Source organism: Colletotrichum navitas (assembly GCF_030913465.1).
Source record: "Colletotrichum navitas strain CBS 125086 chromosome Unknown LY79scaffold_93, whole genome shotgun sequence".
In the NCBI taxonomy this organism is placed as follows: domain Eukaryota; kingdom Fungi; phylum Ascomycota; class Sordariomycetes; order Glomerellales; family Glomerellaceae; genus Colletotrichum; species Colletotrichum navitas.
Window position 1 is genome coordinate 27,164 of NW_026850639.1, and position 24,454 is coordinate 51,617.

A 24,454-nucleotide genomic window follows, 5' to 3' on the forward strand; every position below is an offset into this window, starting at 1 on the left:
TTCAACCTTGAGAGTAAATTTCATGGCGACAGCCATTAGACTTTTGAGCTTAACGGTGTCTGACGTTTCCCCATGGGGTCCCTGCCCCAGGCCACCAGTACTGATTTGAGTGGATAGTATATCAATGGCCACATCCCATCTTCATGGCTTTCTTGTACACCAAGAGCCACACAGAGCGGGCAATTACATTGATCGAGGTCACCCTTCAACTTTCTGACCTAGACCAGACGCACCATTGGCGTCTGAGAGATACGGGACAATGTCAACTTCTTCAATCAACAACCTAGAAGGGTAAGTAAACCGCCTCCCTTGAACATGCCATCTCAGCTAATGGATCACAATAGCTCGAAAGGCGACAAGACATCCTTCAACGCCGTCGAAGTCGTTCACAGGGATGCTCCTCATCTAGGTCCATCGTCTAGCAGCCAAACTGATACAGGAGAGTAAGCTGCAAATTACTCGTCAACTTCTATGAAGAGCTCATTGTCACTGACTTTGTTAACTTATAGACTCAGGAACCCCCTAGCAGGAATTCCTAAAGCCAAACTGATAACTGACGCCGAAGAGTTTGCCAACAAATATGGGTTGGAAGCAGACGCCGAATACTTCAAGAAGGGAGCCCTGGCAGCCCAGAATCCGACAGCCTACAATGAAATACCTGAACTAACTGAAGACGACAAGTCTGTTTTGGTGGAGGAAGTTGAGCACCGGTGGAGACATCCCAAAGCACTCTACTTCACAATCGTCATGAACTCTATCAGCGCGGCGGTTCAGGGATGGGATCAAACGGGCTCTAACGGTGCCAACTTGTCTTACCCTCAGGTTTTCGGCATCTCGGACAGAGGAGAAGCTTGTCTCACTGCTGGAACCTGTGAAAGGAACTCATGGATCATCGGAGCAATTAACAGTGCGCCTTATATGGCCATCTGCATCATGTGCGTTACTACCGGGCAGTCTCATGGCTAGGGCTAGCTAACCGCGTAACCATAGTGCCTGTTGGCTATCAGACCCCGTCAACAACTGGATGGGTCGTCGAGGCACCATCTTCATCGGCGCCATTTTTGGTCTTATTGGCCCTATTGGCCAAGCTCTATGCCAAAGCTGGCCTCAAATCTTGGCCTGCAGAATTTTCCTTGGAATGGGAATGGGGTTGATGGAGGTTACAGTACCAGTCTTTTCGGCCGAAAACTCTCCTGCCAGCATCCGTGGTGCGCTTGTCATGTCTTGGCAATTATTTGTCGCCTTCGGTATCATGCTGGGGTTTACAGCGAATTTGGCCGTTGTCGACTTCGGGGACATCGCATGGAGGCTGCAACTAGGTTCCGCTATGATTCCTGCGGTCCCCCTTTTGATTGGGATTTACTTTACGCCAGAGTCACCACGATGGTTGTTGAAAAAAGGCAGATACGCGAAAGCTCATCGGTCCCTTCTCAGACTAAGACGACACCGTCTCCTCGCTGCTCGGGATTTGTATTACATACACTCACTATTGGAGATGGAGAAAAGCATCATCGCAACAACGGGATTTTCCAAGGGCAACTTCTTCACACGGTGCATCGAGCTAGCTACAGTCTCGCGCAACCGACGCGCGGCTCAAGCGTCAGGCATCATCATGGCCGCTCAACAGTTTTGCGGCGGTGGGTCATTTCCCAATCTTCTTTGAAGATATATTTCAGAAGTGATAGACACTGACTATTTTTCATAGTTAACCTAATGGCCTTTTACTCATCTACTCTCTTCGAGCAAGCTGGAGCGAGTAACAAAGTTGCCCTCCTAGCTTCTTGGGGTTTTGGCATGGCCATGTTTGTTTTCGCGATCCCTGCGCTATACACCATCGACATTTGGGGCAGAAGAACTTTACTGCTCGCCACGTTTCCCAACATGAGTTGGACATTGCTTGGCGCTGGCATAGCGTTCTTTATCCCACAAAGCAACCCAGCCCACCTAGGTCTGATCGCAATGTTCATCTACCTCTTTGCCTTCTTTTACGGTCCAGGAGAGGGCCCTTGCGCATTTGTCTACTCGTCCGAGGTCTTCCCCCTTTCACATCGCGAAGTCGGAATGTCCTGGGCCGTGGCAACTAACAACTTCTGGGCCGTCATTGTTGGCCTGACAACTCCTCCTTTAATTCAAGCTCTAAAGCCACAGGGATTGTTCAGCCTGTTCGCGGGGCTAAACATCGTGTGCCTGGTCGCCATATTTCTCTTCCTCCCGGAAACCAAACAGCGCTCGCTCGAGGAGTTGGATGAAGTCTTCTCGGTCCCGACGCGACGACACGCCTCCTTTCAACTGAAGGAAGTTTTGCCCTGGTGGTTCAACCGGTACATCTTAAGGAGAGGGAATGAGCGTCCTCCACAGCTGTATAGCTTTGAGATGGTCGAGAACGTGGAGGCTGGGTCTAGATAGCTGCAGGCTGCAACTTTCTCCCAGGTCCGAAGGTGGCAGCGCCTGCCAGTCCTCACTTAAGCCCTCCAGCCATAGGAGTCCCGCTGTGCAAGTACTACTAAAAACATGTGCGGATGTTTGAGCCACTCACAGCGCAACATGTGTTTCCTTGGGTTTGGTCAGGCTATCTGCAAGCATCAAAACTGTTGCCAACGATTTTGGATGAAACATAGGTGATAGCGGGATCGTAGCGAATAGTGGTAAGATTACCAAGTTCAAGTAGGCAATAAGCCGGATTTCGAGAGCGTTATTCAATTAGTTGGCATGAGGTTTCTCCTGTCTATGTTTGCAAGTATAGCGTATGCCTGAGAGTCATCTTATATGATGCCGCCCCCTACATCTCATGAGGCTTTGACACGCTGCAGGTCGCCATCCCGAAATTAGCTGCACCAGATTTCCAATTCGTTCTTTCACAAGAATGGTGCTTTTTCTTCAAGTAAATACACGTTGTTTTAACAATGATCGATTATTCGGAGATAGGTTTGGGAGACCTAGCTGTTGACTGATCATGTATAGCTTAGAGCCAACCAGTATGGTCAGATTAACTGCCGGCGCCACTGGCCGCCCGGGAGAAACCTATCGTCAGAACAATTAAGACTTCAGGACGATATTGCGACCATGTAAACAGGAGGATTATCAGGTCTCAATGACGCCACCTCTATGTCTATTGCCAGCACGTCTCTAACAAATCGTACTAAGAAACAAATCACATGCTTACACTTATGACTAATTTTCAGCATACTGTCTTTATACCATGCTTTTAGCAACTTCCCAATAGTTAATAACGAGGGCCCTAGATATCTATCGCGGAGGAAAGACTTGTCAATCCCATGATTTTACAGCGGCCGAAATGGTATTAGAGTGGAATTCAAGAAGGTTTGCAATATAATGGTTCTACCACGTTTATAACTTGACTTTGTTTTTTTTGTTTTTTTCTCAAGGAGACTTAACAGTTATAATCAACCATTAGGGGGGCTTTAATTGACAAACATACGATCTCTCTTATTATTACTTCTTAATAAACAAGAATCTCAATAAGCACTCGACAAAAGCAGACAAATCAACTGATCAGTCAATAGGCCAGTATGCCCGCCACAACTTCAAAAGCCCTTCCAGACTCTAATTTCCGACACTTGCATCCGAGAAATTACACATTATATCCATCAATGAGTACAACTGTCTAGATCTACTGCTTGTTACGACGACCACGGAAGTGGTCTTCGGCCTTATCACGGGCAGCACCGCGGTCTCTGCTGGCACAGAAGACGTAATTGCCTGTGTTTCTGTCGCAAAGAAGGTTGTTACGGTCTGTCGCATGGTTAGCCAAATTATTCTTTTTGGATACATGAGAGGGCGTCCGCTTTACCATAGGTAATGATCAGATACTCGCTTGCGGCGCAGAAGGCAATGTCATCACCCTTGCAGTTAGGGTCGTGGTTATCACGGCCAAAGTCGTCGTCACGGTCGCAGCGGTCTCTGTCCCCATCGCGGCGGCGGTAACACTCGCAGCGCCGTTCTCTGAAGCCATAGTACTGGTTCAGTCCACACAACTGAATTCTCTGCCACTCCCGGAGAAGCTCATAGGCCAGTTGCTGCTGCTCGCGAATGGCACAGAAAAGCCTGTTCGTTCCGTCATTGTAGCAGAGCCTGTTGTTCGAATCTGGGACCATCGTCAGTTGGTTTAACTACAACCATGTGAACAAGAACGCACCGTATTTAGTAAACTCAGTGACGCTCCGGCCACAGTAGAGGTCATCTCGGTCATCGCGGCAATCGCCTCGGCGGAAGACTTCAACATCTTTGGGGGGATCAGCTGGCATGGCTGCCACACAAGACATGCCAGTAATGGCGGCCATAAGGATCTTTGAATAAAGCATTTTGATTGTGTGTAAGATTGCGAGTGCGGATATGATTTAAAGATGGAAGATGGGTGAAATCGGAAGGGTATCTTGAACTCGAAGGGATGAGGTTGCTTGATTGCTTGATTGCTTGATTGTCTGTTTGATGGAGAGAATAATGCGATTATCGTGGGCAGGAGACGCATTCTTTATAGTCGATCAACTGTCAAACTCCAGGACATCCTCTTGGTGCAGCTGCACTCATCGATAAGATCGATGTGCTGGTTGTTCGCATTGCGCCCAGTACAGCCCAAGTTGATACCGTTCAAACCTGGTTGATACTTTGAAGGCATTGCTAGATAGGCATAAACCTGGTAGCTGCCACCTATGAAATGCGCATATTCCTAGCCAAAGTCGGGCCATATTCTCTATGCGGAAACAGAAGTGTAAGCAATGCAGTAATACGACCGTTTTCTGGTGAAGATTATGTTTTTACAAGGGTTCGTAGCCGCTGTACGAACGCTTCAACCCTGATGCATGGGCTGCTTGAAGATGGTTGCAACCTTCACAATCAAACAAATTATAAACTTCCGCCCTAGCCTGAGAAAGTGACCCGACTGCCTGCTTTGGAATCGGCAAGCTGGAACAACATCCTTGGCAGCTTTGCAGGTTTTCCGAAATGGGACGAAGTACAATGCAAGGTTACCAGGCAAAAGCCTAAATCCTGGTATTTGGTTTTCAACAGTTGAAGGGACAGCTTCATGCTGTGCTAACTTTTTCCAGAATATATGCGAAATTGACTGGAAATATGACAGTAGAGCGTTTGATAGGGCGGATAAGTCCTAATTAGTGTATTGATTATGGTTGCTTGGGTGCTAGTATTGCCTATGAACCCCCTTGCTGCTCAACTGGCTAGTAATGTGGATGCGACAAGGGCATTGATCTTGAGCTTGAAAGCTTTAACAGTCAGATAGAGGTTCGGTACCTCGATAATGGGGAAATATTTCAATAAACAGCTTGAGTTGGTTCGAATGAAGCGCATGGGCACCTGTCCGTGAGTGAGATCGGACCTTTTTTTTTCTTTTTTTTTCTTCTTTCTTCAAACCCCCAAGAGGATGATTGCGAAGACTCTGAATTGACCGCCACTTAAAAGTATGGCGTCATTCAAGCCATTTTAGGCACTTTACATGAGGTCGCCGCACTGCCATACATATGACGACAATCCAGCCTGGGTAACAGAGAAGGCCAAGATGAATATACCGACAACATGTCCTGTGTGGTTCAAGAATGTTTGCGCAGATGGTTTATTTCTATGGGATCAAAGCGACAGGATGTCGAGACTTGCATCGCCGTCTAGATTCACAGGTATTCCATGAGATCCGCAGGATGAATAGGCATCATACCGTATTCAAGTTTCATCACAGCTGTTCCGAACAGCTAAACAAACGTTGAAGGCCGATGACCAAATGGCAGTTCGTCCCCCGAAATTAAGGTCCTGCGCATGCCATTTTCCCTGCAGATGCGTCGCACAGAGGCTCAATAGCCTTATGCTACGGTTTGCATTGTGATTTGGCCCCTCAACCGTCAGCACGAACCAACCGCACTGAAAGGTTGGAGCGGCAATGCGACCGAAAAATGTGTGTAAAAACATGAGCAAACCTTGGTTCGCCTCGTCAGCATTGGGAGTTGCTGAGCAAGGGGATCACATTATCGCATCATTCACCACCTTTCATTGGTTTGGAGCTCGAGCATACTGTTGCACCGATGTTCTGGCTTCTGGGGATAGCCTGGATGTCCCTTTTGGCCAATTTTCGAGGTCGGGAGGCGTTCGTCACATTGCCTAATACTATGCCAATATCACATCACGAACGCTTATGCCTTTGACCGGTTTCGAAACAATGTCCGACTTGCCACGTTGAAGTTCGGTTGCTTATGCCAGAGGCTCGTCGCGTGCACTCGACGTACGAACCGGTTCACGCACAGGCATCTTGAGCAAACCATAATCGCGCGGACAACCCGGCGGCAGCTATTGGAGCGTGCCATTACCATCCGGAAAAAGCCGGCAATTAGGTGCGTACACCTGACAGATACATGAGGCGGGCAGAGGGCCAAATAGGCCATACATATATTGAAACTCGTAAAAGCCTTATCATAGTTCAGACTACGCTTTAGGATATCTCGGCAGCGGCAAGCTAAAGGAAACATATCTGTCGACGGGGGCTTCTCTTGTTTGCTTCGAAGTGATTCGGATAAGGCGAGAATGGGAAATCGCTCAGGTGTTCATGCATACTGACAAATAAAAACCGAAAGAGGGCGCAAGTATGTTGATGGGAAGAAGTATTAGGGGGTCACGAAGATGACGCATGAGGCATCACCGGAAGCCGCCCTGAGAGCCTCCATTGTTCCAGTGTCCCTGGTTCGCGCCCGCATAGCCGCCATTGCTATAGCCCTGCTGATTGTTAGAGCCATAGTTGCTGTATCCTTGCGAGGGCGGACTCATGGGCGGAGGGCTGTGTGGACTGTCAGGCGATCCGAGTCTGGAATATCCACCTTGAGAGGTGCTGCGGCTCGGAGCCATTGGAAGAGGGCCCGAAGGTGGCATGCCGGGGCTCTGCATTTGCAACGGAGATGGCACTGGTCCCCGACCGTTGGGTGCGTCGCTGTACGCACCCGGTGAAGCCGCGCCAGCGGCCGCCGGGGCAGAATCCCAAACATCCTTCTCCTGGGTGGCGGGGACGCTGTAGGCGTTCCCTTGTGCCATTCCGCTCTTGCTGAACTCTGCGGCATTGTACTCGGTGCCTGTTGATCCAGCGAAAGAATCGGGATCAACACCGCGTTTGTGGAAACCTTCGAGCTCAAGGCGCTCGCTTTCGGCCTTTTCGGCAGCAAGTCGTGCTTCGGCAGCACCGCGCCTACGCTGGCGGATGATGTAAAAAAGACCGAAGGCGATGAGGGCGCAACCCACGCCGACACCCCCTGCGTACACGGCGGTCTTGGCGGTCGGGCTAAGTGCGTCAAACTTTTCGCCGACGGACTTGCTAGGTTCCGCCAGAAGCGCTTCTTTGACAGTCGAGTTACCCCTTGTGAAAGATGTCAGTATGGTACGCTGCAGCATATCCTAGTGTGTTGAACGCGACTTACTCGGCAATCTTGATGCTCTCCCACGAGCCTGACTTATCCCCGAAAGAGTATTCCTTTCCAGAGCTGTAGTCAGTCACTTGCGCAGACTTGACGTACATAGTGTAAGGACCGGCAGCGTAGTCGGTTTCGCCTCCAGCCCACTCCTGGGTCCCTTTGGCCATGCGAGGGTCACCACCCGCCCAGATGCCGAGACTCAGGCGCATGGGTGTCTGGGGATAAGCCATGGAGTTGTTGGCGTCCTTCGGGAGAAGAGTCCGCACGTTGTTTCCATTGATCCACCACTCGAGCTTCTCCTTTGTCCAGACGCAGGTATAATTGTGGAAATCATCGTGAATACTTCCTGTCACCGGATGCTCACCGCCGTTGTTGAAGTCCTCGACACCCTTGCCAAAGTAGTTGCTCAGTGCATCATTCCTGATACCAAGAAACTCCCAATCGACCTCATCCAGCGTATCGCTAAGCCACATCATGGAGCTCACAATACCTTTGCCCTTGGCTGCCCTCATATGGATCTCGGTGCGGCCCCAAAAGAAGTAGAACTTGGTTCGAATCGTTGGAGAGTCGCCCTGCTTGCTGATTGTGAATTCAGCACCATTCGCGGCAGTGTACTTCACGGGGCCGACGGTCGTCTCCCAGGCGTCGCTCGACGGCGTGGAGTTGAAGTTGAAGCTGTAGTCCATACCGAAAGCCGGGTCGGCAGGACAAGTTGCGTTCATCGGGTTGCACTTGGTTGAGACTTGTGCGAGTGCGGGCCGGGCAAACGATGCCAGCAGCGCCACGGCCGAAAGAGCGTATTGCGACAGCATGGCTGTCAAATTTGAATTGCAGTAATCGCACGTACAGTAGAGTGATGGAGGGTTGAAGAGCAGGATTTGCGCTTGAAATCGAGATGCCGCCTATCAGTCGGAATAGGTGATGGATGCGCGAAAATTGGTTTAAGAAGCAATACGTCTAGTATCGCAAGTAAAGATGATCGACAAAACACGGCGCGCCGGGCAGCATGAAATGGACGAAATGAGTGACGGGAGTGAGAGGCAGAGAGAGTGTGCCCGTAGTTAGCGGCGAAAGAGTGTTAGAAACAGCAGTATGGCAGACAAATCCGCTGTGGTGTTGGTGTGGAACAGAGAGTCAAAGGAGAGACTTTCAAGCGAGCGTCGAGACCGGGGAGAAATGGCGTTGGTGGGGGTTCAGGAGCCGATTTGAAAAGGAACGTGGACACATCAGGATGAACACCGGGGCCGATATTCCCCTAATGGAAGCACGGAGGGCCCGTTGAGTTACAATTGGGGGAGGGGGGCAATGGAGAGTAACGATAGGAGGCGATCTCGTCTCAATCTGTGTGAGGCGGAGAGACAGAGGCAAGACGTGCCAGGGTATGCTAGCATCGCGGCAAGCAGCATGGTGATTTAAGGGGGTGCCAATGTCTCTTGCTCCTCTTTTGGGTTCTTGGAGTTGCACCTGCAACGGGCAGCGTTTCCGCACCCGAGCCAACCAGGATTAGCGTCTCAACTATCGGTCGAACCAGATGAGTGCAGTAGCCCAGGGTCCGGTTCGCGGTGGCACCGCCAGAGATTATTGACCGTTGTTAAGCGACCGACCGGGAAACTCTGATGGTGATCCCGAGATTGTTTCTCGGCCCCAGGGGCAAAGTCCTTATTGTTGGAGGAGAAAGGAATCGAACAAATCGGACATGGCACACGAGTTCATAAACGTGTTTTGCAGTAGATCATCATTATTTGAATTTGTTTTTGTTTTTATCCATCTTTAAATCGGTACATAACATGGCTATTGGTGTCATTCTCCCCTTCGCGACCATACAAATGGAGCGGGTGGAACAGGGGCTGTTAATCACACCGCCGCCCTTGCATTAATATTTACCCCGAACAAGTAAGTGTTTGTTTCTTGGTTATGCTATCAAAGCTGTCGGCCTAGGCACAACCTAGCGTCTGGGGAATATTCGGTTAGTTGTGTTAGATACTGTAGATATACGACAATGGAAACATCGTGTTTGCTGAACCGAGGTGGCTGAGGTGCCGCCACGCCAGTACGGTAGAAATGGCGATTGAGATCCGTAAGCTCAAACTCCAGCTCATGAGTAGCGCACGAATGATGGGTCGCGGCTAGGTGGTATTTTGGCAAAACGAACATTGGCCACATTTCGCTCTCTCTAACAGAGGCGATGTCTTCGCGAGTAGACAGGCTGCCGGTGGCCTCGTGGCGACACTGACGAGGAAGTGAAGACAAAAAATGAGTGAGGTGAGATGAGTAAGGCTGCACTGTCAGGGCGAATCTTCGGGTGTACGGCCCAATAGCGGGCCCAAATATCCGGGTCATGGCCGGCCTAGACCCACATTGTTAAATGATTCCGCTAGAACGCAGTTTTTTCTTCTCCTTTTCTTTTTTCTTTTCTTTGTCGTGATCGTGTTTGTCACAGTCGCCAACGGCTTGTCTAAACCGAGGTCGGTCTAAGCCCAAGCCACACCAATATGTTGACTGACTTGGTACCCATCGTCCCACGTGCTCAGTCTAGTCCGAGCATTGTGCAATTCTTGTCGAAGGACAGCCGCATCGTCAATGGCGATTTGTGAGGTTGACTTAAGCATGAGCTTATAGACTGCCAACACTAGTCTCGGCAATCTATCCGGGTTGATGCCCGCATCATCCCCGAACCTCACCAAGACAGAGCGTGACTCACAGCAACCAGTCCGTTTCCGATTACGCGGCGGTGGGTTCAATGAGACGGGCGCTTACCCGAGAGGTAGTAGTACTACCTAGTACTGAAGAAAGCGCCCTGTGAACTGGCCAAACGACATGCCCAGATGCAATAACGCAATGCCAATCCCAGACAGGGCTATGGAATGGGACTGAGTGATTTTTCATGCACATAACGGTCTAGATCCGTTTTGTTTTTTCTCCCCTTCTTTCCTTCTGACTCCATCATCCACGGACTCGCCATCGCTATTACGAATGTCGATATGAGCACCCCGAATGACTTTCGAGTCGGGGAATCTTCTGGCACCGATGTCGTAAACACGCCGCAGGCGCACGATCTTCAACCAAAGCGGACTGTTGTCGATTGGCTGCGTGACGATGTCAACATTCGTTACACCGATATCCCCGTTCTCGCCTGCTGTCTCGTGTCTGGGCTGTGCGACAGCGTAGCGGTCAATGCCGCCGGGGTCTTCGTTAGCATGCAAACAGGTCAGTTCACGATTCAACGCGAGGGTACTCGGACGTGATACTAATTCTGCACAAGGCAACACCATATTCATGGCCCTTGGCGCCTCCCGCCTTCCGGCCGGCGAGCCACTCCTTTGGCTCAAGTCTCTCAGCTCCATTGCCGCGTTTTGGCTTGGATGCTTCTTCTTTTCCAAGTCGAGGCACATCCATCCCAAGCGTAGAAGCACCCTCGTGCTCTCGTTCCTCCTGCAGGCATCTCTCATCTTCCTCGCTGCCGCCTTTTCCCAGACTCGTCTCATCGCCGGCTTCGGAGCTACATCCGTACAAGGTTCCGACTCAATCCAAGAGTTCAAGACCTCCGAGGACCCCCTTGTTATGGTACCACTTGCTCTCCTCGCTTTCCAATTTGGTGGACAAATCGTCACCAGCAGAATATTGGGCTATAATGAGGTTCCTACCAACGTGCTCACCAGTGTCTACTGCGATCTGCTCTCAGACCCTAAGCTGTTCGCGCCCTTGAAGGAAAATCCAAAGAGGAACAGGAGGGTTTTGGCGGTGATTCTACTTATTCTAGGTGGCATCATTGGTGGTTGGTTGCAACGGAGTCAGGCTGGCATGCCCGGGGCACTCTGGATTTCTGGCAGCGTCAAGTTCATTATTGCAGTTGCGTGGATGGCGTGGGCCGGTAACGAGCCAGCGGAAAGCAAGCTCGAGAAGGGTGTCGCAAAGTTATAACGAAACACGGGGCCTACACATAGCGTTGCTATCCAACCTAGATCGATAATATGTCGCGAGCTAGCTAATGTGAGACAACTGGCCCTTGGTTAAAGACTTTGACGATGGAGGTTAGAGTTACGTTCACATTATCCGCCTAACTAAGATGAAAGTCTCAACTGATTTATGCTCACTGATGGAGTAAAAGCAACTGAAGGAATGATCAGCAAGCTGCAACCGACATAACCCCAAGTTTCCAAAGAAGGTCGGGTTTATTCCCACGGCCTTGGTAGATTTGAGAAGATTTGACCTTTATCAGAACTAATGAATGCGACCCAGATTCCCCAAAGCTTATGTCTCGTCACCAGATGACGCGTAGTCCTTTTATTTTGCGTACCTGCAAAACTGCAGTCAAGTTACTGTATGCTGTCCTGTCATTTCGGGTGTGAAAGAGTGCACTATCAAAGCTTCCACATATGCCCTCGTAGCATACCGGCCGCCTACAGTTCAAGAAACGACAAGTAATGACATTGACGTCTGTTGTGACCGGATCATTATTAGTGGTCAAGACAACCTATTCCTGACGAGTGGGATGGATTGTTATTGTTACGTGGAAACTTGCTTGAAGAGCGATCAGCACGGCCAGCATTATGATAGTCAGCTTGTAAAATTCTGTCCCGAAACTGCAACATCGCCTACGAAGTTGTCAAGATCCTTGCTTAGGTCCACCAATGAACTTAGAATGCTTCTCTGGAGGCCGAGAATAGAGCCTTTGGGCATGATATTCAGGGCAGAAATGAAGCCCCAAACAGGGAGAACATACACACAGGCCTTGACTTAGTGCCGTATGTCCCTGTTAACTAGCCAGGTCAGCAGCTCTATCTATGTGTTGTATCCTGCACGGTCATAGTAAACCCCCACCCCGAGTGTGACGTGACCCAGGTGCAAGGAGCACGGTAAAGAGTCTATGGATAAGTGCAACTACATTGTTGTTCCCATATGCGTCTGTGCAACAAGCAATGTAATCTCTGGTGTCTCAGAGGGGAAAGGGGTGGGAATGCAAGCATCTCCCGAGTTAACCGAACACCGTACTTTAACAACCAATGGCCACGACCAACCCACGGCGTTAAACAGGTAAGCCACAACGTCAACGGTTCTCCCTAGCTTCCCCCAATCGTCACGCCCACCGTTGGAACCCAGCCCGATCCGGACAGTCAAGCCAAAACTACTGCCAGCTCATCCTATGCACTGAATACACGACCACCAGAACGCCATCAAGACACGGGTGCGTCCCTACGCCAGTTTGTGTCACCAAGGAGTGCCCCCCTTGCCTGCCTCATCCCACTTCTTTCAGAAATGTACGATGTCATAACATATCTTATTCCCCTGTCACTTGACCATGGTCTCGGAGGGCGAAGGGCAAGACAGTTACCGAACCAAGACCCTGCAGGGCCCCGAACCAGCTCAAGGGGAAATAATTGGTTTACAGTGTAAGAATCTAGGGGTCCTTCCCCAAGAGGCTAGCCATGCCGTCATTCACGGCCTCCAATTGGCTAGCTCACTACGACCCTCGGTCCCTGTGCAACATCCTTCGCTGAATGAGCCTTGACGTCACCAACCATGTTGGCCTTTGCTCGCCGATCACCGACAAAACAGGTTTGGAGTAGTACAGCACCAATCCTGATCAACCTAAGCATCGTCGACATCGGGGGGTTGAACTATTTCGTCAAGAGGTCGGGGTGCGGGTGCGACAGCGTAGAGGCCATGGGATGACCACCTTGGCATCATTGTGCAGCAACGCCCATGCCAGCCTGCCAACACACAGCGGCTGGCTGGGTCTCGACACGGGCGCCTGCTGTATGCAACGTACCTTGAGGTGGGCTGAACAGGTCGCAACGGCGGCTTGGGGCATAATTTCATGAGTGGGAATGAGAATGACACCCAAGAGAGGAGAGGAAAGGGCCGTGTGGATGGGTGAGATAGATATAACCCCTACCCATCCCCGCCGAGAGTCTCCCCTTCCGACTTATCCAGCATCACAAGGCTTCACCTCGTAAGAGTCCACGCAATCACCATCCACAACTACCACTACCAAGCCTTACCAAGGCAGCCCTAGTCCAATCTAGCATCTTCTCCGCTCTTCTACCTATTCCCTCAAAAAAACCACCCCACAGAACAAAATGCCTTTCTTCGGAGGCGGCCGCCGCGAACCTTCGCCTGAACCCGTCCGCGAACCGACCCCACCACCCCCAGAACCCCGCCGTCACGGCCTCTTCGGCTCCCGCCGCGACCCCTCCCCGGAGCCCATCCACCACCAGCCCGTCGCCGAGCCCGCCTCTCGCAAGCACAGCATCTTCAGCTCCCGCCGTGACCCTTCCCCCACGCCCACGTCCCACACATCCGCAACCTCCCGCTCGTCCCTGTCGTCGACGACCTACCACACCTCTCCCGACGGCCACCACAACGGCACCGGGGGAGGAGGCGGCGTGTTCCGCCGCTCCACGGACGCGTCGTCCGGCCGTCGCGGCATCCTGCACAAATTCGGCGGCGCCGGCGGCGCGGTGGAGATGGATCCCAGTATCGTCCAGGCCCGCGAGCGCGTCTTGGGCGCCGAGGCCGCCGAGAAGGAGGCTGACCGTGCCTTGCTCGCCGCCCGCGAGAGCGTTGCTGCCGCGAGGGCCGAGGTACGTAGGCTCGAGGAGGAGGCCAAGGAGGAGGCCAGGCGGGCCAAGATCAAGCAGTATCATGCCCGCGAGGTTTCCAAGCGTGGCCAGGCCCTGGGACGTGCGTACCACCATCCAGCCTCCTGAGGCAAACGTCCAAAGCTAACCCTTGTCTAGGTCACGGCGACTAAACATTCTGTAACACGCATCGGACGGAAACACAATGCCCGGGCGCCAATTATATTTCTAGACAGCTGTATTACTACTTATCAGGTTATGTGTCTCACGACATGGAATGGTTTTCTTCACGGGGAGTTTAGGATGACAGTTTGGTAGCACTCTTAGTTATTTGCAAAGTAAAAATGGCTGGCCAAAGGCTCTTCTTCATCACCTTCGCTTCGATCATGTATGATTCATCTTCCCGTGTCAACGAGTTGGACGGGCTGTACTATCCAATCCAACCATTACTCGTAGGCAGGCAGCCTCTCTATATGTTGGAACATGTTTCGAAACATCGAAGAGTCATTCAACCGCAACAGTTCTTGTGTATCCCACGTTGCGTTTTGTTATACACTCCGGTATCCGTAACTCGTCAATTGCCTGCGGGCACAGCACAGGACAGTAACAAGTCTAAATGGCGGAGCTGAGGGGTACTCCCGGGTCAACTAGGGGGAAGTCCATTGTCAGCTTGTCTGATCACTCGAGTAGAGAGGCGTTGAAAGCAGCCAGGGTCAGGTTCCTACGTAAGACGTGGCTGATATGCTGACTACCTATTTATTACACGTGCAGGAATCTAGGATCCCGAGTGATCAGCCCGGTCCCCAGTCCGACTGCGACAGATCATCGACTAAGCCCCGATCTCCGAACATCAGTATACGATCGGGGACGTGCCTAGGAGCCCATCGTAAACCCTCAGCAAGCACAAATCACCCCGTGTCTGACTCTTCGCGGGGGGGGGGGGGGGGGGGGGGGGGTGAGAGAGAGAGAGAGGGAGAAAGTATCAGGTCTAATATTGAAATGCGCCGCGTGTTTCCTAATTGTGTCACCAGTTGGTCTTTCATTATCCCGTCGCAGACTTGCGTCGGGGGACCTTGCGTCGTTTGTGGCCGATTTGCCACATATAAACAAGAGTTTTCAGGGTCTGTAGATCACGACGCAGAGACATATGGATGGCATATGGACAATTGAGTTCATTAAACATCATCTAGAGACAACTTTTATGCCTGTACAAGTCAATGAACGAGTCTGAAGACGGGCTGACTGCTTTTGCCATCCCCATCTGAGAAGTCTAGTAGCCAGAACACACGCATGTGCCATCCACCTACCACCTGCGACCTGCGAAGCCCGCTGTTTCTCTGTGGCCATGCTGTTCATGTGTATACGCGATCAGGACTAAAAGCCACGAGAAAAGAAGCCTAACCTTATAGCCCCTTATGTGCATTGAGAAGCGAAACGGGTATGTACAATTGTGCTCAAATGTGACCGGTGCCCAGAGGTATCGAGAAAAGTCGTGCCGACCACAAGTCCGTAGAGTGGTCGAAAACAAGAGAAGAAAAAGGTCGCGTCTGCCCAAGGAGCTGGACGGGCTGCAATAAAAGAGACGTAATCGGGCAATGCAAGGGTGTGCAAATCGAGGTTGAAAGAACCAATCCGTGGGAACGCCGACGCCTTTCCGAGTGACCGAGTGCCATACTGAGAATAGTATTTCGATGCCCGATCCCGTCAGAAACAAGGACCGCCAGTTCGATCGTGGCCGTGGGGGAGTGAGAAATGCGGAAAGCGCGAAACGCATGCCCTCCGATACGAACCCGCTCACATGACGGCGCACTGAGACTCTTCGCGGTCCTTCTTAACACTGAGGGCGACGCGGGCAGCCTCGGTGAAGGCCTCGTTGACGCCGCGGTTGCGCATGGCGGAGCACTCGAGATAGCGGAGGGCATTGATGCGACGGGCGACCTCCAGACCTTGCTCATAGTTAATCATAGGACGCTTCTCGCGCTGCTGGCCCTCGGCACCCTCCTCCTCCTCGTTGTCGGCCTCGCGGAGATCGCACTTGAGGGCGACTAGGACGAGCTTGACGCCAGGGCAGTTGTCTGCGATCTCACCAACCCATTTGCTCTCAACGTTCTCAAGGGAGTCCTTGCTGTCGACGCTGTAGCACAGCATGATCAAGTCGGTATCGTCTGCACTTAGTAAGCCAATGTTGTTCGATCCACCCTAGCCGATGATCCTACCGTAAGACAAGCTGCGAAGGCGGTCGAATTCCTCTTGGCCAGCAGTATCCCAGAGAGAAAGCTCGATGTGGACGTTGTCAACGAAGATGTCTAGTGGTGTTCGGGGTCAGCAGACTGTTTGGCGAAAAGGGGCTTCCGACGCCGGCGGCGGACGACGATGCGCCTTTCGCGGATATCGGCGGGAGGATCGCGTACCATGGACGTAGTTCTCGAAGACGGTGGGCTCATAGACAGTCGGGAAGTAGCTAAGCCAAGTTAGCAACGAAAGTGCGATCAAAAGGCTTGCGACCCTGGCCCCTTGAGGGAGCTGGGGTTGAAAGCCAAAGCTGGGGTTGAAAGCCAAACTTACCCTCTGGTAAAGACGTTCAACAGCGATGTCTTGCCGCACGCGCCATCGCCGCTGAAGGAAGGAAAGCAATCAGCCAAAGTCCACCAGTCGCAGACAGCCAAACGATACATGCAAGGACGGAGAGGAAGGTCTCACAGAAGGACCAGCTTGCGCTGGACAGTCTTGGATCCTCCACACAAAGGCATGGTGGGCAATTCTTGGTGGCCAAATGGAGAACGTGGTCGTGAAGAAGGCTGATCTGTTTAGGGGGAAGGGAGATGAGGGCAAGTTGACAGGATACGAGGTTTGCTTGCTTGTTCGTGGAGAGCAAGGAAAGAAGTCGACAGACGGCCAGTCGAGAACAGGGCACGAAAATGGATTGTTCGTCAGTTGATCAGCAAGGGGAAAGTGCCAAAGCGGTGGCTGTTATTTGCAGTTAGGTCTGGATCTGGGTCTGGATCTGAATTGGTAATGTGCGACAGCAAAAGGAAGCGTAATAAAGAAAGAACGAAAGGCTGACGGGCGGCGCCTCAGAGAAGGAGAGGGTGGAGTGGAAAGATGGTAAAGTGGGAGGGAAGGTACGGCAGCCGGGTTCCTTCTGGTGAGGTGATGGAAAGGAAAGGTGGGGGAGGAGAGAACAAAAGAAGTAAGGAAGGTACGCGTTTGGCAGTGCTGAGGTACTGTTTCTGGAGAGGAAAGGGCTAGGCTGAGGTGGAGTGGAGCGATGTTCAATGTGTGAAGCAACGTGAGTAAGGCAAAGGCGAGAGCAGAGTCTCTGCAGTGTGTCCGTAGTGTAGTGTAGTGTAGTGTAGTGTAGTGCGTGCAGCTCGAGTTGCAGTGCCTACCCAGGGAGGTATGCTACCTACCTATGAAATGGGGGTAGAAAGACGCAGGAGCAGGAAATTGAGTTGGGAAATGGCAGCCGACTCAATTGGCGGAGATGAAGTCAGAAGGGCCGCAGAATAGAGCGAAAAAGACCTAGAATGGACAGGGTCAAGATCTCTGTTGCCGGGGTTAGCCTGGGAGTAAATGCGAGGTAAGGGGACCGACAGTGGACGGGCTAGGATTGGAACTGGACTGGGAAGGACTAGGTAGGAGAAGGGAAGGGAAGGGAAGGAAACCACTGCAGCAGCTGGATGTGCACAACTGAAAGTAGTAAGAAACGAAATTGGACACTGCCTAGGTGCCTACCTACCTACCTACGTACCCAAGTACACAGACTACGGGTACTTAGTAACTACCTTGTATCTGTAGTGAGAACGGAGCACCTACTCTGTTCCAACTCTGTACACATGCTTACACTCAGCCACACTGTCTCACCTTCTATCCTCTCTTTGCACAAGCGCGAGCGAGGGCAATAAGAGGGGACTAGGGTGGGCAGCATTATCAATTGAGCCCACAGGAAACAAGCAAACGAGGCCAAACGAAGGGGCACCTAACCGAACTGATGAATGTCACTGGCACTAGCAGAGCATCTCCACTTCCCGCATCCTTGACTTTGACCTCCGTACGGACACTCGCACTCTGTCCCGTTGCCTCACCTCTTTCTAAGGAGGAGCCCAATCCCCGGACCTAGGCTTGATTCCCTGTGGATGGAAGAGCTGAGCGCAACAATCATCATCATGGCTCAGCCAGCTGCACAAAAAGTGGTGGGGAATTCCCCATCAAATATCAGCACGCACCCACCCGGGCTTGTCTGCATGCACTATGAGGTTGCAGACACCCGATCCACCCTCTGCCCTCTGACAGGGAATACACCAGCTGGAAAAAGGGAAGGGGAGAAAGGAAAAAAAGCGTATTCTCATCGCCTCCAATCTCTGAGCTATATTCTTCCACAAGAGCACACCACCAATCCCCTTTACTGACAACCCTCGCTCGAATCTTGAGACAACAACGAGAAGAAAAAGAAAGAAAAAAAAGAAAAAAAGAAAGAGAAACATGAGCCTCTTCGCCCAGAAGAACTTTGGTAAAGCGGCAAAAAAGAATGGGCTATTTTGCTTGCCTGCCTCCCGTCTTCCCTCCCCTTCCATAACAAGGTCGCGACATGGCCGGCCGCGGTGGCGCTTGAGGAATCCCCGAAGCCTATCAGCGAAAAGTCTGTCAATCCTGCTCTAGTGTACGTACATCATGCATGTATCGCCATCGCCACACCCAAAAGCCAGAGAAGAGATGCCTGCAACGATATTGCTACTACGCATGCTCACTGCAGGCCTTTCAGATGCCCTCGGGGCTCGGCTGCGTTGAAGTTGAAATATGTAATACGGGGATAGTTGCTTCGCTTCCGGTCTTTCGCCCGGCTCGGCGCACCTCAGATCACGGCCAAAATCCCTAGGCCACCGTCCCCTTAGTAACAAACCTTAGGCCTAAGTCGGTTGCAGTCATCCGGGTTTACTGCATCTTCAACGCCATAAAGCATAGATTGCACGACACATTCGCCCCGACGAAACAACTTCACTATTCCATCAGAAAACCCCATTGTAGCCCAAGGAACCACCGCCATCTGGAACAGGCATATCCCGACAGCACTCCCGTCGCAAAGCGCCGAAGCTCGATTCGGAAGAAGCCCCGAGGGCAGCCAGTCAAACAGATAGTCTGTTTTTATGACTGTGTACGGTTAATCCTGTGCACCTGTGCGACCTCAAGAAGGGACCGTCTTGTATCAGTACCTTAGTCAAACAACAGACAGACGGCAACCACAGCTTCGAGCCACTCAGGCCGCCCACGCACTGGCCTACACCGTTGGCGTCTGTTTCCGGCCGTCCAGGATTGCGATAGGGAATGCCGTTGACTTCTATCGTCATGTAATCCAGAGCTCCCCTTCGCCGGTCTTATGGGCAGGTGGCAATCGTCAGCCTTCATGGAGACGTAACACTGCGCATTGAGCCTGTGAGGCACGGCCCAGGATTGTGACGTTCGTCGCCCTGCCAAGCGTCGCCTTGCCACACTCCCTTTCATGCTTCGGGTCTCCCACCCTCCGCCACGGGCCTTACCTTTTGACTATGATCAATAGATTTCATACATGAGTGCCTTTCGCTGGCGCCCGGATGGCATGCCATCAGACCCCACGACTTTTGCAGCAATAGCACAGCACAGCACAGCACAGCACACTGTTGCTATGGAACCAGCAAATCGAGAATGCGATTGTCCCTGTATATCTCAGTGTCCGGTCACTTATGTACCAGTTGGGTATTTGATCTCTATGCTGACTCATGCGTCTGTCTCCCTTTCAACTCCCCGCAAACCGGCATGCCGCTCAACGTCCTGGAAGAACCATCGATGACGTGAAGCCAGAAAGAGCTTTCCGTCATGTCATGCGGGGAGTCATATCCCGAAAACCCCTCATCACGAAATCCCACATTCCGGCCATCATCCTATCAGGCCATACACAGGCGATCATCAGTTAGCCAGTGCTATCAAGGCCCGTTTCCGCATATCCGGCCTCCGCTGTGTGTTCGAGCTACCCAGGCAAGTACACTAAAACTCTCATGCTCTGTTCGCCTTCTCTTCTCACCATATGCTCCGCAAAAAGGCTGGTCTTTGTTTCCCCCGCCCTGGTGTTTCCGCGATGCTCCGCGCGTCATCCTCTCAGTCGTCATCCCGCTGCAGCCCTTGCTTGCCCCGGCCCATCCTCTCGCCCAGGCTCATATTGCCAGCCTTGCGATGCAAGCCGTTGACGAATTCCCTGTCTCCGTACTTGGAGGACCGTTCTCTTGCCTGGCTGTCGGCGTCCCGCGCTGCCTTCTCCCGTTCCTCCAACGCCGCCAAACGGCGGACTCGGTCAGTGTCAAGGTCCGAAGCCGCAGCTTGCATGGCCGCCAGCTTTCGTGCCCTTTCTTCGTCCGCAGCCTGATTACCTGCCTCTTTGCTATCGCTGATGCGATCATCCGATCGCCTGCCTTGGTCTTGACGCCGATTGTCGTAGTTTCTGCGGCCCCGAGACCCTGATACATCCATGTTGCGGTCGTCTCGCCTGTCGATGCCACACGGTGACCTTTCTCGTCGTCTAGTAGCGCGATCTTCTTCAGACACTGAGCCAGACCGTTGTCGTTCGCGGTCTTCCCTGCGGATGCTGCGGTGTCGCCTGGCATGGTCGTCCTTGTCGCCTGAATCGCGTCTGCGGGGCGACCTCGATCTCGAAGTCCGCCTGTATCGATGGCTATGCCTGTCCTCGGAATCGCTGCGACGCCACGGCCTCTCGTGTCGATCTCCATCCTTAGAGTTGTCTCTTCGACGGCGTGGGCTTCTCGATCTGGAGTAGGATCGGCGCCTCTTTCGGTGTCTATCTCCGTCGTCATCACCACCGCGATGTCTGTGATGATGTCTCCTCTTGTGCTTCTCTTCCTTATCCTTCGACTTCAACTTGTGATCTGCCATGCCCATAGACGCCAATAACTGTCTTCGCTTGATGGGGTCGTTCATCATCGCCTCGTAGGCAGCCTGCTCTTGTCTTTTGATGGCGAGCAGAGGATCTTCTCTAACCTTGGCCGCCGTATCTCGTGCTGTGTTGGCCGTCTGCAATGCCATGAAACTCTCCTGGCCAGCCTGTTTCTCTAGGTTCTTGTGTTCGGTGCCTTTGAGGAGGTTGTCGATGCGGCGCTTGCCCAGAAGGTAGCTCTCGCGCTCCTCTGTTGTGCCGGTTTGGCCATCGGTGGGGCCATTGTATAGAAACTCGACGCGGTCGACTCGTTTGGTGTGACCGGCGGCCTCGAGCTTCTTCTGGAGTTCTTCACGCTCGCGCTCCTCCTTGAGTTCGTTGATCCTCTGCTGTGTTTTCTTGCGCTCTTCGAGAGCCTTCCGTTCCTCCTCCCAGACCTTGGCCTGGTTCTTAATAAGAGAAGGGTGGAAACTCTTCTTCAAGTTGAGATCGCCACCCATTTTGCCGACTGTTCTCGCGAAATGTTGAAATGAGGTTCGGCAGGGTTATGGGGATGCGTGACGTGGAAAAGCGTTCGTGGCGGATGGCGTTGATTGATTCGAGTTTGGAAACTGCTTAGAAGGCTGGCGCGGCTGGGCACCTGGAAAAGTTGCCTCCCGCCTGCCTGGTCAGTGCGCAATCTGATGTATCTGGTGGGTCCGCCAATCGATAAGCTCCCCCGCCTCCAACGTCCCACGCCCAGCTAGGCACTCTGGCACTTCCATCAATTAGCCTTACGACAACATACCGAACATCGTCAACTTCTTTCCTCTTGCGATCCTGCATCAAGAGATTCTTGACCCAAGTCCCGGCCGTAATCGATTTTCTCGTCTTACGCCCATCCACAATCGCCTGCTAAGATGTCTGACGATGAAGACTTCATGCAGGAGTCGGATGAGGAGCAGTGAGCTCCCCTCAACTGGGGATTTATACCCCGGTATCGTTGTGGAAATCCCTGGAGCTAACCCTGAAGCAGGTACGATTTCGAGTACGAGGAAGACGACGACGAGGACTCGGGAGATGTCGGCATCGAGAACAAATACTACAATGCGAAGCAGCTGAAGCTCACCGATCCCGAGGATGCCATTGCTGAGTTCCTAGGCATACCACCATTAGAGGCTGAAAAGGGCGAATGGGGGTTCAAAGGATTAAAGCAAGCCATCAAGCTTGAGTTCAAGCTGGGGCAATATGAAAAGGTTGTGCCGGGGTTTCAGGGCGAGACCTAATGAGAGATGGCAAATGCTGACACTGAGACCAGGCGACAGAGCACTACGCCGAGCTACTGACGTATGTCAAGTCGGCTGTGACGAGGAACTACTCTGAAAAGTCGATCAACAATATGCTGGACTACATCGAGAAGGGATCGGATGGACCCAAGGCAGTAGCGTGTGTCGAGAAATTCTACTCGCTAACGCTCGAGAGCTTTCAGAGCACCAACAACGAGAGGTTGTGGCTCAAGACAAACATCAAGCTTGCGAAACTCCTGCTTGACCGAAAGGACTACAACACTGTCACCAAGAAGCTTCGGGATCTCCACAAAGCTTGTCAGAAGGAAGACGGCAGCGACGATCCCAGCAAAGGCACTTATTCTATGGAAATATACGCCCTCGAGATCCAGATGCACGCTGAGACCAAGAACAACAAGCAGCTCAAGCGCCTCTACCAGCGCGCCCTGAAGGTACGATCGGCTGTCCCCCATCCCAAGATTATGGGCATCATCCGCGAGTGCGGTGGAAAGATGCACATGAGCGAGGAGAACTGGGCCGAGGCCCAGACAGACTTCTTCGAGTCCTTCCGCAATTATGATGAGGCTGGTTCGCTGCAGCGCATCCAGGTGCTAAAGTACCTGCTTCTTACGACCATGTTGGTCAAGTCAACCATCAACCCCTTTGACTCGCAAGAGACCAAACCATACAAACAAGATCCTCGTATCACTGCCATGACGGAACTAGTGGATGCCTATCAGCGCGATGACGTCCACGCCTACGAGAACGTCCTCCAGAAGAACCAAGACATCCTTGCCGACCCCTTCATCGCCGAAAATATTGATGAGGTGACGCGCAACATGCGCACCAAGGGCGTCATCAAACTCATTGCACCCTACACACGAATGAAGCTAGGATGGATCGCTAAACAGCTCAAGATCTCGGAGCCCGAGGTTCAGGACATCCTTGGCTTCCTGATCGTTGACGGCAAGATCGATGGCAAGATTGACCAGCAGGCTGGCACGCTCGAGATTCAGTCGGACGCGGATAGTGACCGCACCAAGGCGTTGTATGAGCTTACGCAATCCGTCTCCAGCCTCTACGCGACCGTATTCAAGGAGGGCGATGGCTTCCGGTCAACTGACTTCCCCACTGACGAGCAGGCCATGGAGCTGATTGGTGGCGGCATGACACCTAGAAGCGGCGGTCTGCGAGGTCACCCGCGTGGGCCTGGACGGAAGGGCAAGGGAGTGATGCCGTTGTGGACCTGATTAGTATGGGTAAGAGCATTGGCCGGAGTTTATGGGTCGATGGATTAGGCAGACTTGATTGGTAACTGCTGCCTTGCATCTATTGACTTGACGCGACAGACGACGGAAACACACATGAGGCCTCATTGAGGTCAATGGCGGCAGGGCGCCGAGCACAGAGAGAGAAGGGACAAGAAAGCAGAATTAAGAACTCCAAAATATACCACAGAATCGCCGTCCAAACAAACAGCAGATTTTATCCTGCAATGCTTCCACGAGCAGGTACAGCATAGCATGTATGACAGTGAGCAAGGCGGGAGGGAGCATCTGGTTCCTCTTAGGGAAAAGGTCAGAAGCATCTTCCCGCTGCAAGTCGATTGATCCGCCGAAACTTTCTGAAACTCGTGGAACCCCATGGGTAAAAGACCTGGGAACCAGAGAAGGGAGGGGAAGTAGGGGCTATGCTCAACGATGACATGCGGGCATTTTGAGAGATAGCTTCCCAGCGGGTTGGCCTTGTAGGTTTACATTGTTTGTATAGAAAAGTCAGACTATTCGGCTCTGTCTGGTCAAAAGGCCAGTTTTGTACGTACATAACCATGGTGCATGCTTCAAAAGATGCAGACTTTTGAGACCTCTTTGGGATCGGAGAGCGCTGCCGTAGGTATCTGCTCTCTTTCTCTCTTTCTCAGATACATGCTGGAATACGACGTCCTCATCTCCACAGCCAATATGAAACAAGCAAAGGAGAAAAAGCGCATATAGCAGAGCAGATATTAAGTTTAAGACTTCAGCAGTTGGGCCTGACAGAATTGCAGCCGAGCAGAACGGCCAGGAGGGCCGCTCCCAATGGTTCCTCAGCATAGCATCGAGCTAAAGAACTTTACTTCTCCTTGGCCTTGGTGTGCTGCCTGTCCGAATAGTGATGCCGACCGACCATCGTGCTCCTCAACTCCTCCTTCCTAAGGGCAGTATAAATAACCCCCCTCCGTAGATCGTCTCGCCTGTTTTCGTAGAGCTACCGTAACTCTGGTTGTTTAGC

At 52.2% G+C, this 24,454-nt stretch overlaps 9 protein-coding genes across 9 annotated transcripts; 4 read left to right on the plus strand and 5 right to left on the minus strand.

Moving 5' to 3' along the window:
- Positions 1 to 182: 182 nt before the first annotated feature.
- Positions 183 to 2,406, plus strand: LY79DRAFT_641466 (uncharacterized protein; the record flags this gene model as incomplete). Its single annotated transcript, XM_060562347.1, has 5 exons — positions 183 to 291; positions 345 to 443; positions 510 to 935; positions 991 to 1,637; positions 1,706 to 2,406. Exons 1-5 carry the CDS (start codon positions 260 to 262, stop codon positions 2,404 to 2,406), a joined length of 1,905 nt encoding a protein of 634 aa, XP_060408992.1. The 5' UTR covers positions 183 to 259.
- Positions 2,407 to 3,485: 1,079 nt separating this feature from the next.
- LY79DRAFT_641469 (uncharacterized protein) lies at positions 3,486 to 4,440 on the minus strand. The gene is made up of 3 exons (XM_060562348.1): positions 4,157 to 4,440; positions 3,812 to 4,105; positions 3,486 to 3,753 (listed from the first exon to the last, which is right to left on the minus strand). Exons 1-3 carry the CDS (start codon positions 4,320 to 4,322, stop codon positions 3,632 to 3,634), a joined length of 582 nt encoding a protein of 193 aa, XP_060408993.1. The 5' UTR covers positions 4,323 to 4,440; the 3' UTR covers positions 3,486 to 3,631.
- A 2,214-nt stretch (positions 4,441 to 6,654) lies between these two features.
- On the minus strand, positions 6,655 to 8,230 carry LY79DRAFT_525884 (family 16 glycosyl hydrolase; the record flags this gene model as incomplete). The annotated part of the gene is made up of 2 exons (XM_060555782.1): positions 6,655 to 7,363; positions 7,425 to 8,230. 2 exons carry the CDS (start codon positions 8,228 to 8,230, stop codon positions 6,655 to 6,657), a joined length of 1,515 nt encoding a protein of 504 aa, XP_060408994.1.
- A 2,169-nt stretch (positions 8,231 to 10,399) lies between these two features.
- On the plus strand, positions 10,400 to 11,339 carry LY79DRAFT_525904 (uncharacterized protein; the record flags this gene model as incomplete). The annotated part of the gene is made up of 2 exons (XM_060555787.1): positions 10,400 to 10,625; positions 10,681 to 11,339. The coding sequence occupies 2 exons, from the start codon at positions 10,400 to 10,402 to the stop codon at positions 11,337 to 11,339; spliced, it is 885 nt and encodes a 294-aa protein (XP_060408995.1).
- Positions 11,340 to 13,498: 2,159 nt separating this feature from the next.
- Positions 13,499 to 14,172, plus strand: LY79DRAFT_673664 (uncharacterized protein; the record flags this gene model as incomplete). The annotated part of the gene is made up of 2 exons (XM_060564207.1): positions 13,499 to 14,102; positions 14,159 to 14,172. The coding sequence occupies 2 exons, from the start codon at positions 13,499 to 13,501 to the stop codon at positions 14,170 to 14,172; spliced, it is 618 nt and encodes a 205-aa protein (XP_060408996.1).
- A 1,063-nt stretch (positions 14,173 to 15,235) lies between these two features.
- LY79DRAFT_412735 (uncharacterized protein) lies at positions 15,236 to 16,058 on the minus strand. Its single transcript, XM_060553104.1, has 2 exons — positions 16,035 to 16,058; positions 15,236 to 15,945 (listed from the first exon to the last, which is right to left on the minus strand). The coding sequence occupies exon 2, from the start codon at positions 15,771 to 15,773 to the stop codon at positions 15,303 to 15,305; it is 471 nt and encodes a 156-aa protein (XP_060408997.1). The 5' UTR covers positions 15,774 to 15,945; positions 16,035 to 16,058; the 3' UTR covers positions 15,236 to 15,302.
- Positions 15,794 to 16,749, minus strand: LY79DRAFT_593958 (GTP-binding protein RHO3; the record flags this gene model as incomplete). The annotated part of the gene is made up of 5 exons (XM_060561627.1): positions 15,794 to 16,164; positions 16,216 to 16,305; positions 16,411 to 16,460; positions 16,565 to 16,615; positions 16,700 to 16,749. 5 exons carry the CDS (start codon positions 16,747 to 16,749, stop codon positions 15,794 to 15,796), a joined length of 612 nt encoding a protein of 203 aa, XP_060408998.1.
- A 3,379-nt stretch (positions 16,750 to 20,128) lies between these two features.
- Positions 20,129 to 21,418, minus strand: LY79DRAFT_525915 (Pre-mRNA splicing factor-domain-containing protein; the record flags this gene model as incomplete). The annotated part of the gene is made up of 1 exon (XM_060555789.1): positions 20,129 to 21,418. One exon carries the CDS (start codon positions 21,416 to 21,418, stop codon positions 20,129 to 20,131), a length of 1,290 nt encoding a protein of 429 aa, XP_060408999.1.
- A 248-nt stretch (positions 21,419 to 21,666) lies between these two features.
- LY79DRAFT_412825 (PCI domain-containing protein) lies at positions 21,667 to 23,572 on the plus strand. Its single transcript, XM_060553105.1, has 3 exons — positions 21,667 to 21,861; positions 21,931 to 22,153; positions 22,216 to 23,572. Exons 1-3 carry the CDS (start codon positions 21,818 to 21,820, stop codon positions 23,431 to 23,433), a joined length of 1,485 nt encoding a protein of 494 aa, XP_060409000.1. The 5' UTR covers positions 21,667 to 21,817; the 3' UTR covers positions 23,434 to 23,572.
- The last annotated feature ends 882 nt before the right edge of the window (positions 23,573 to 24,454 follow it).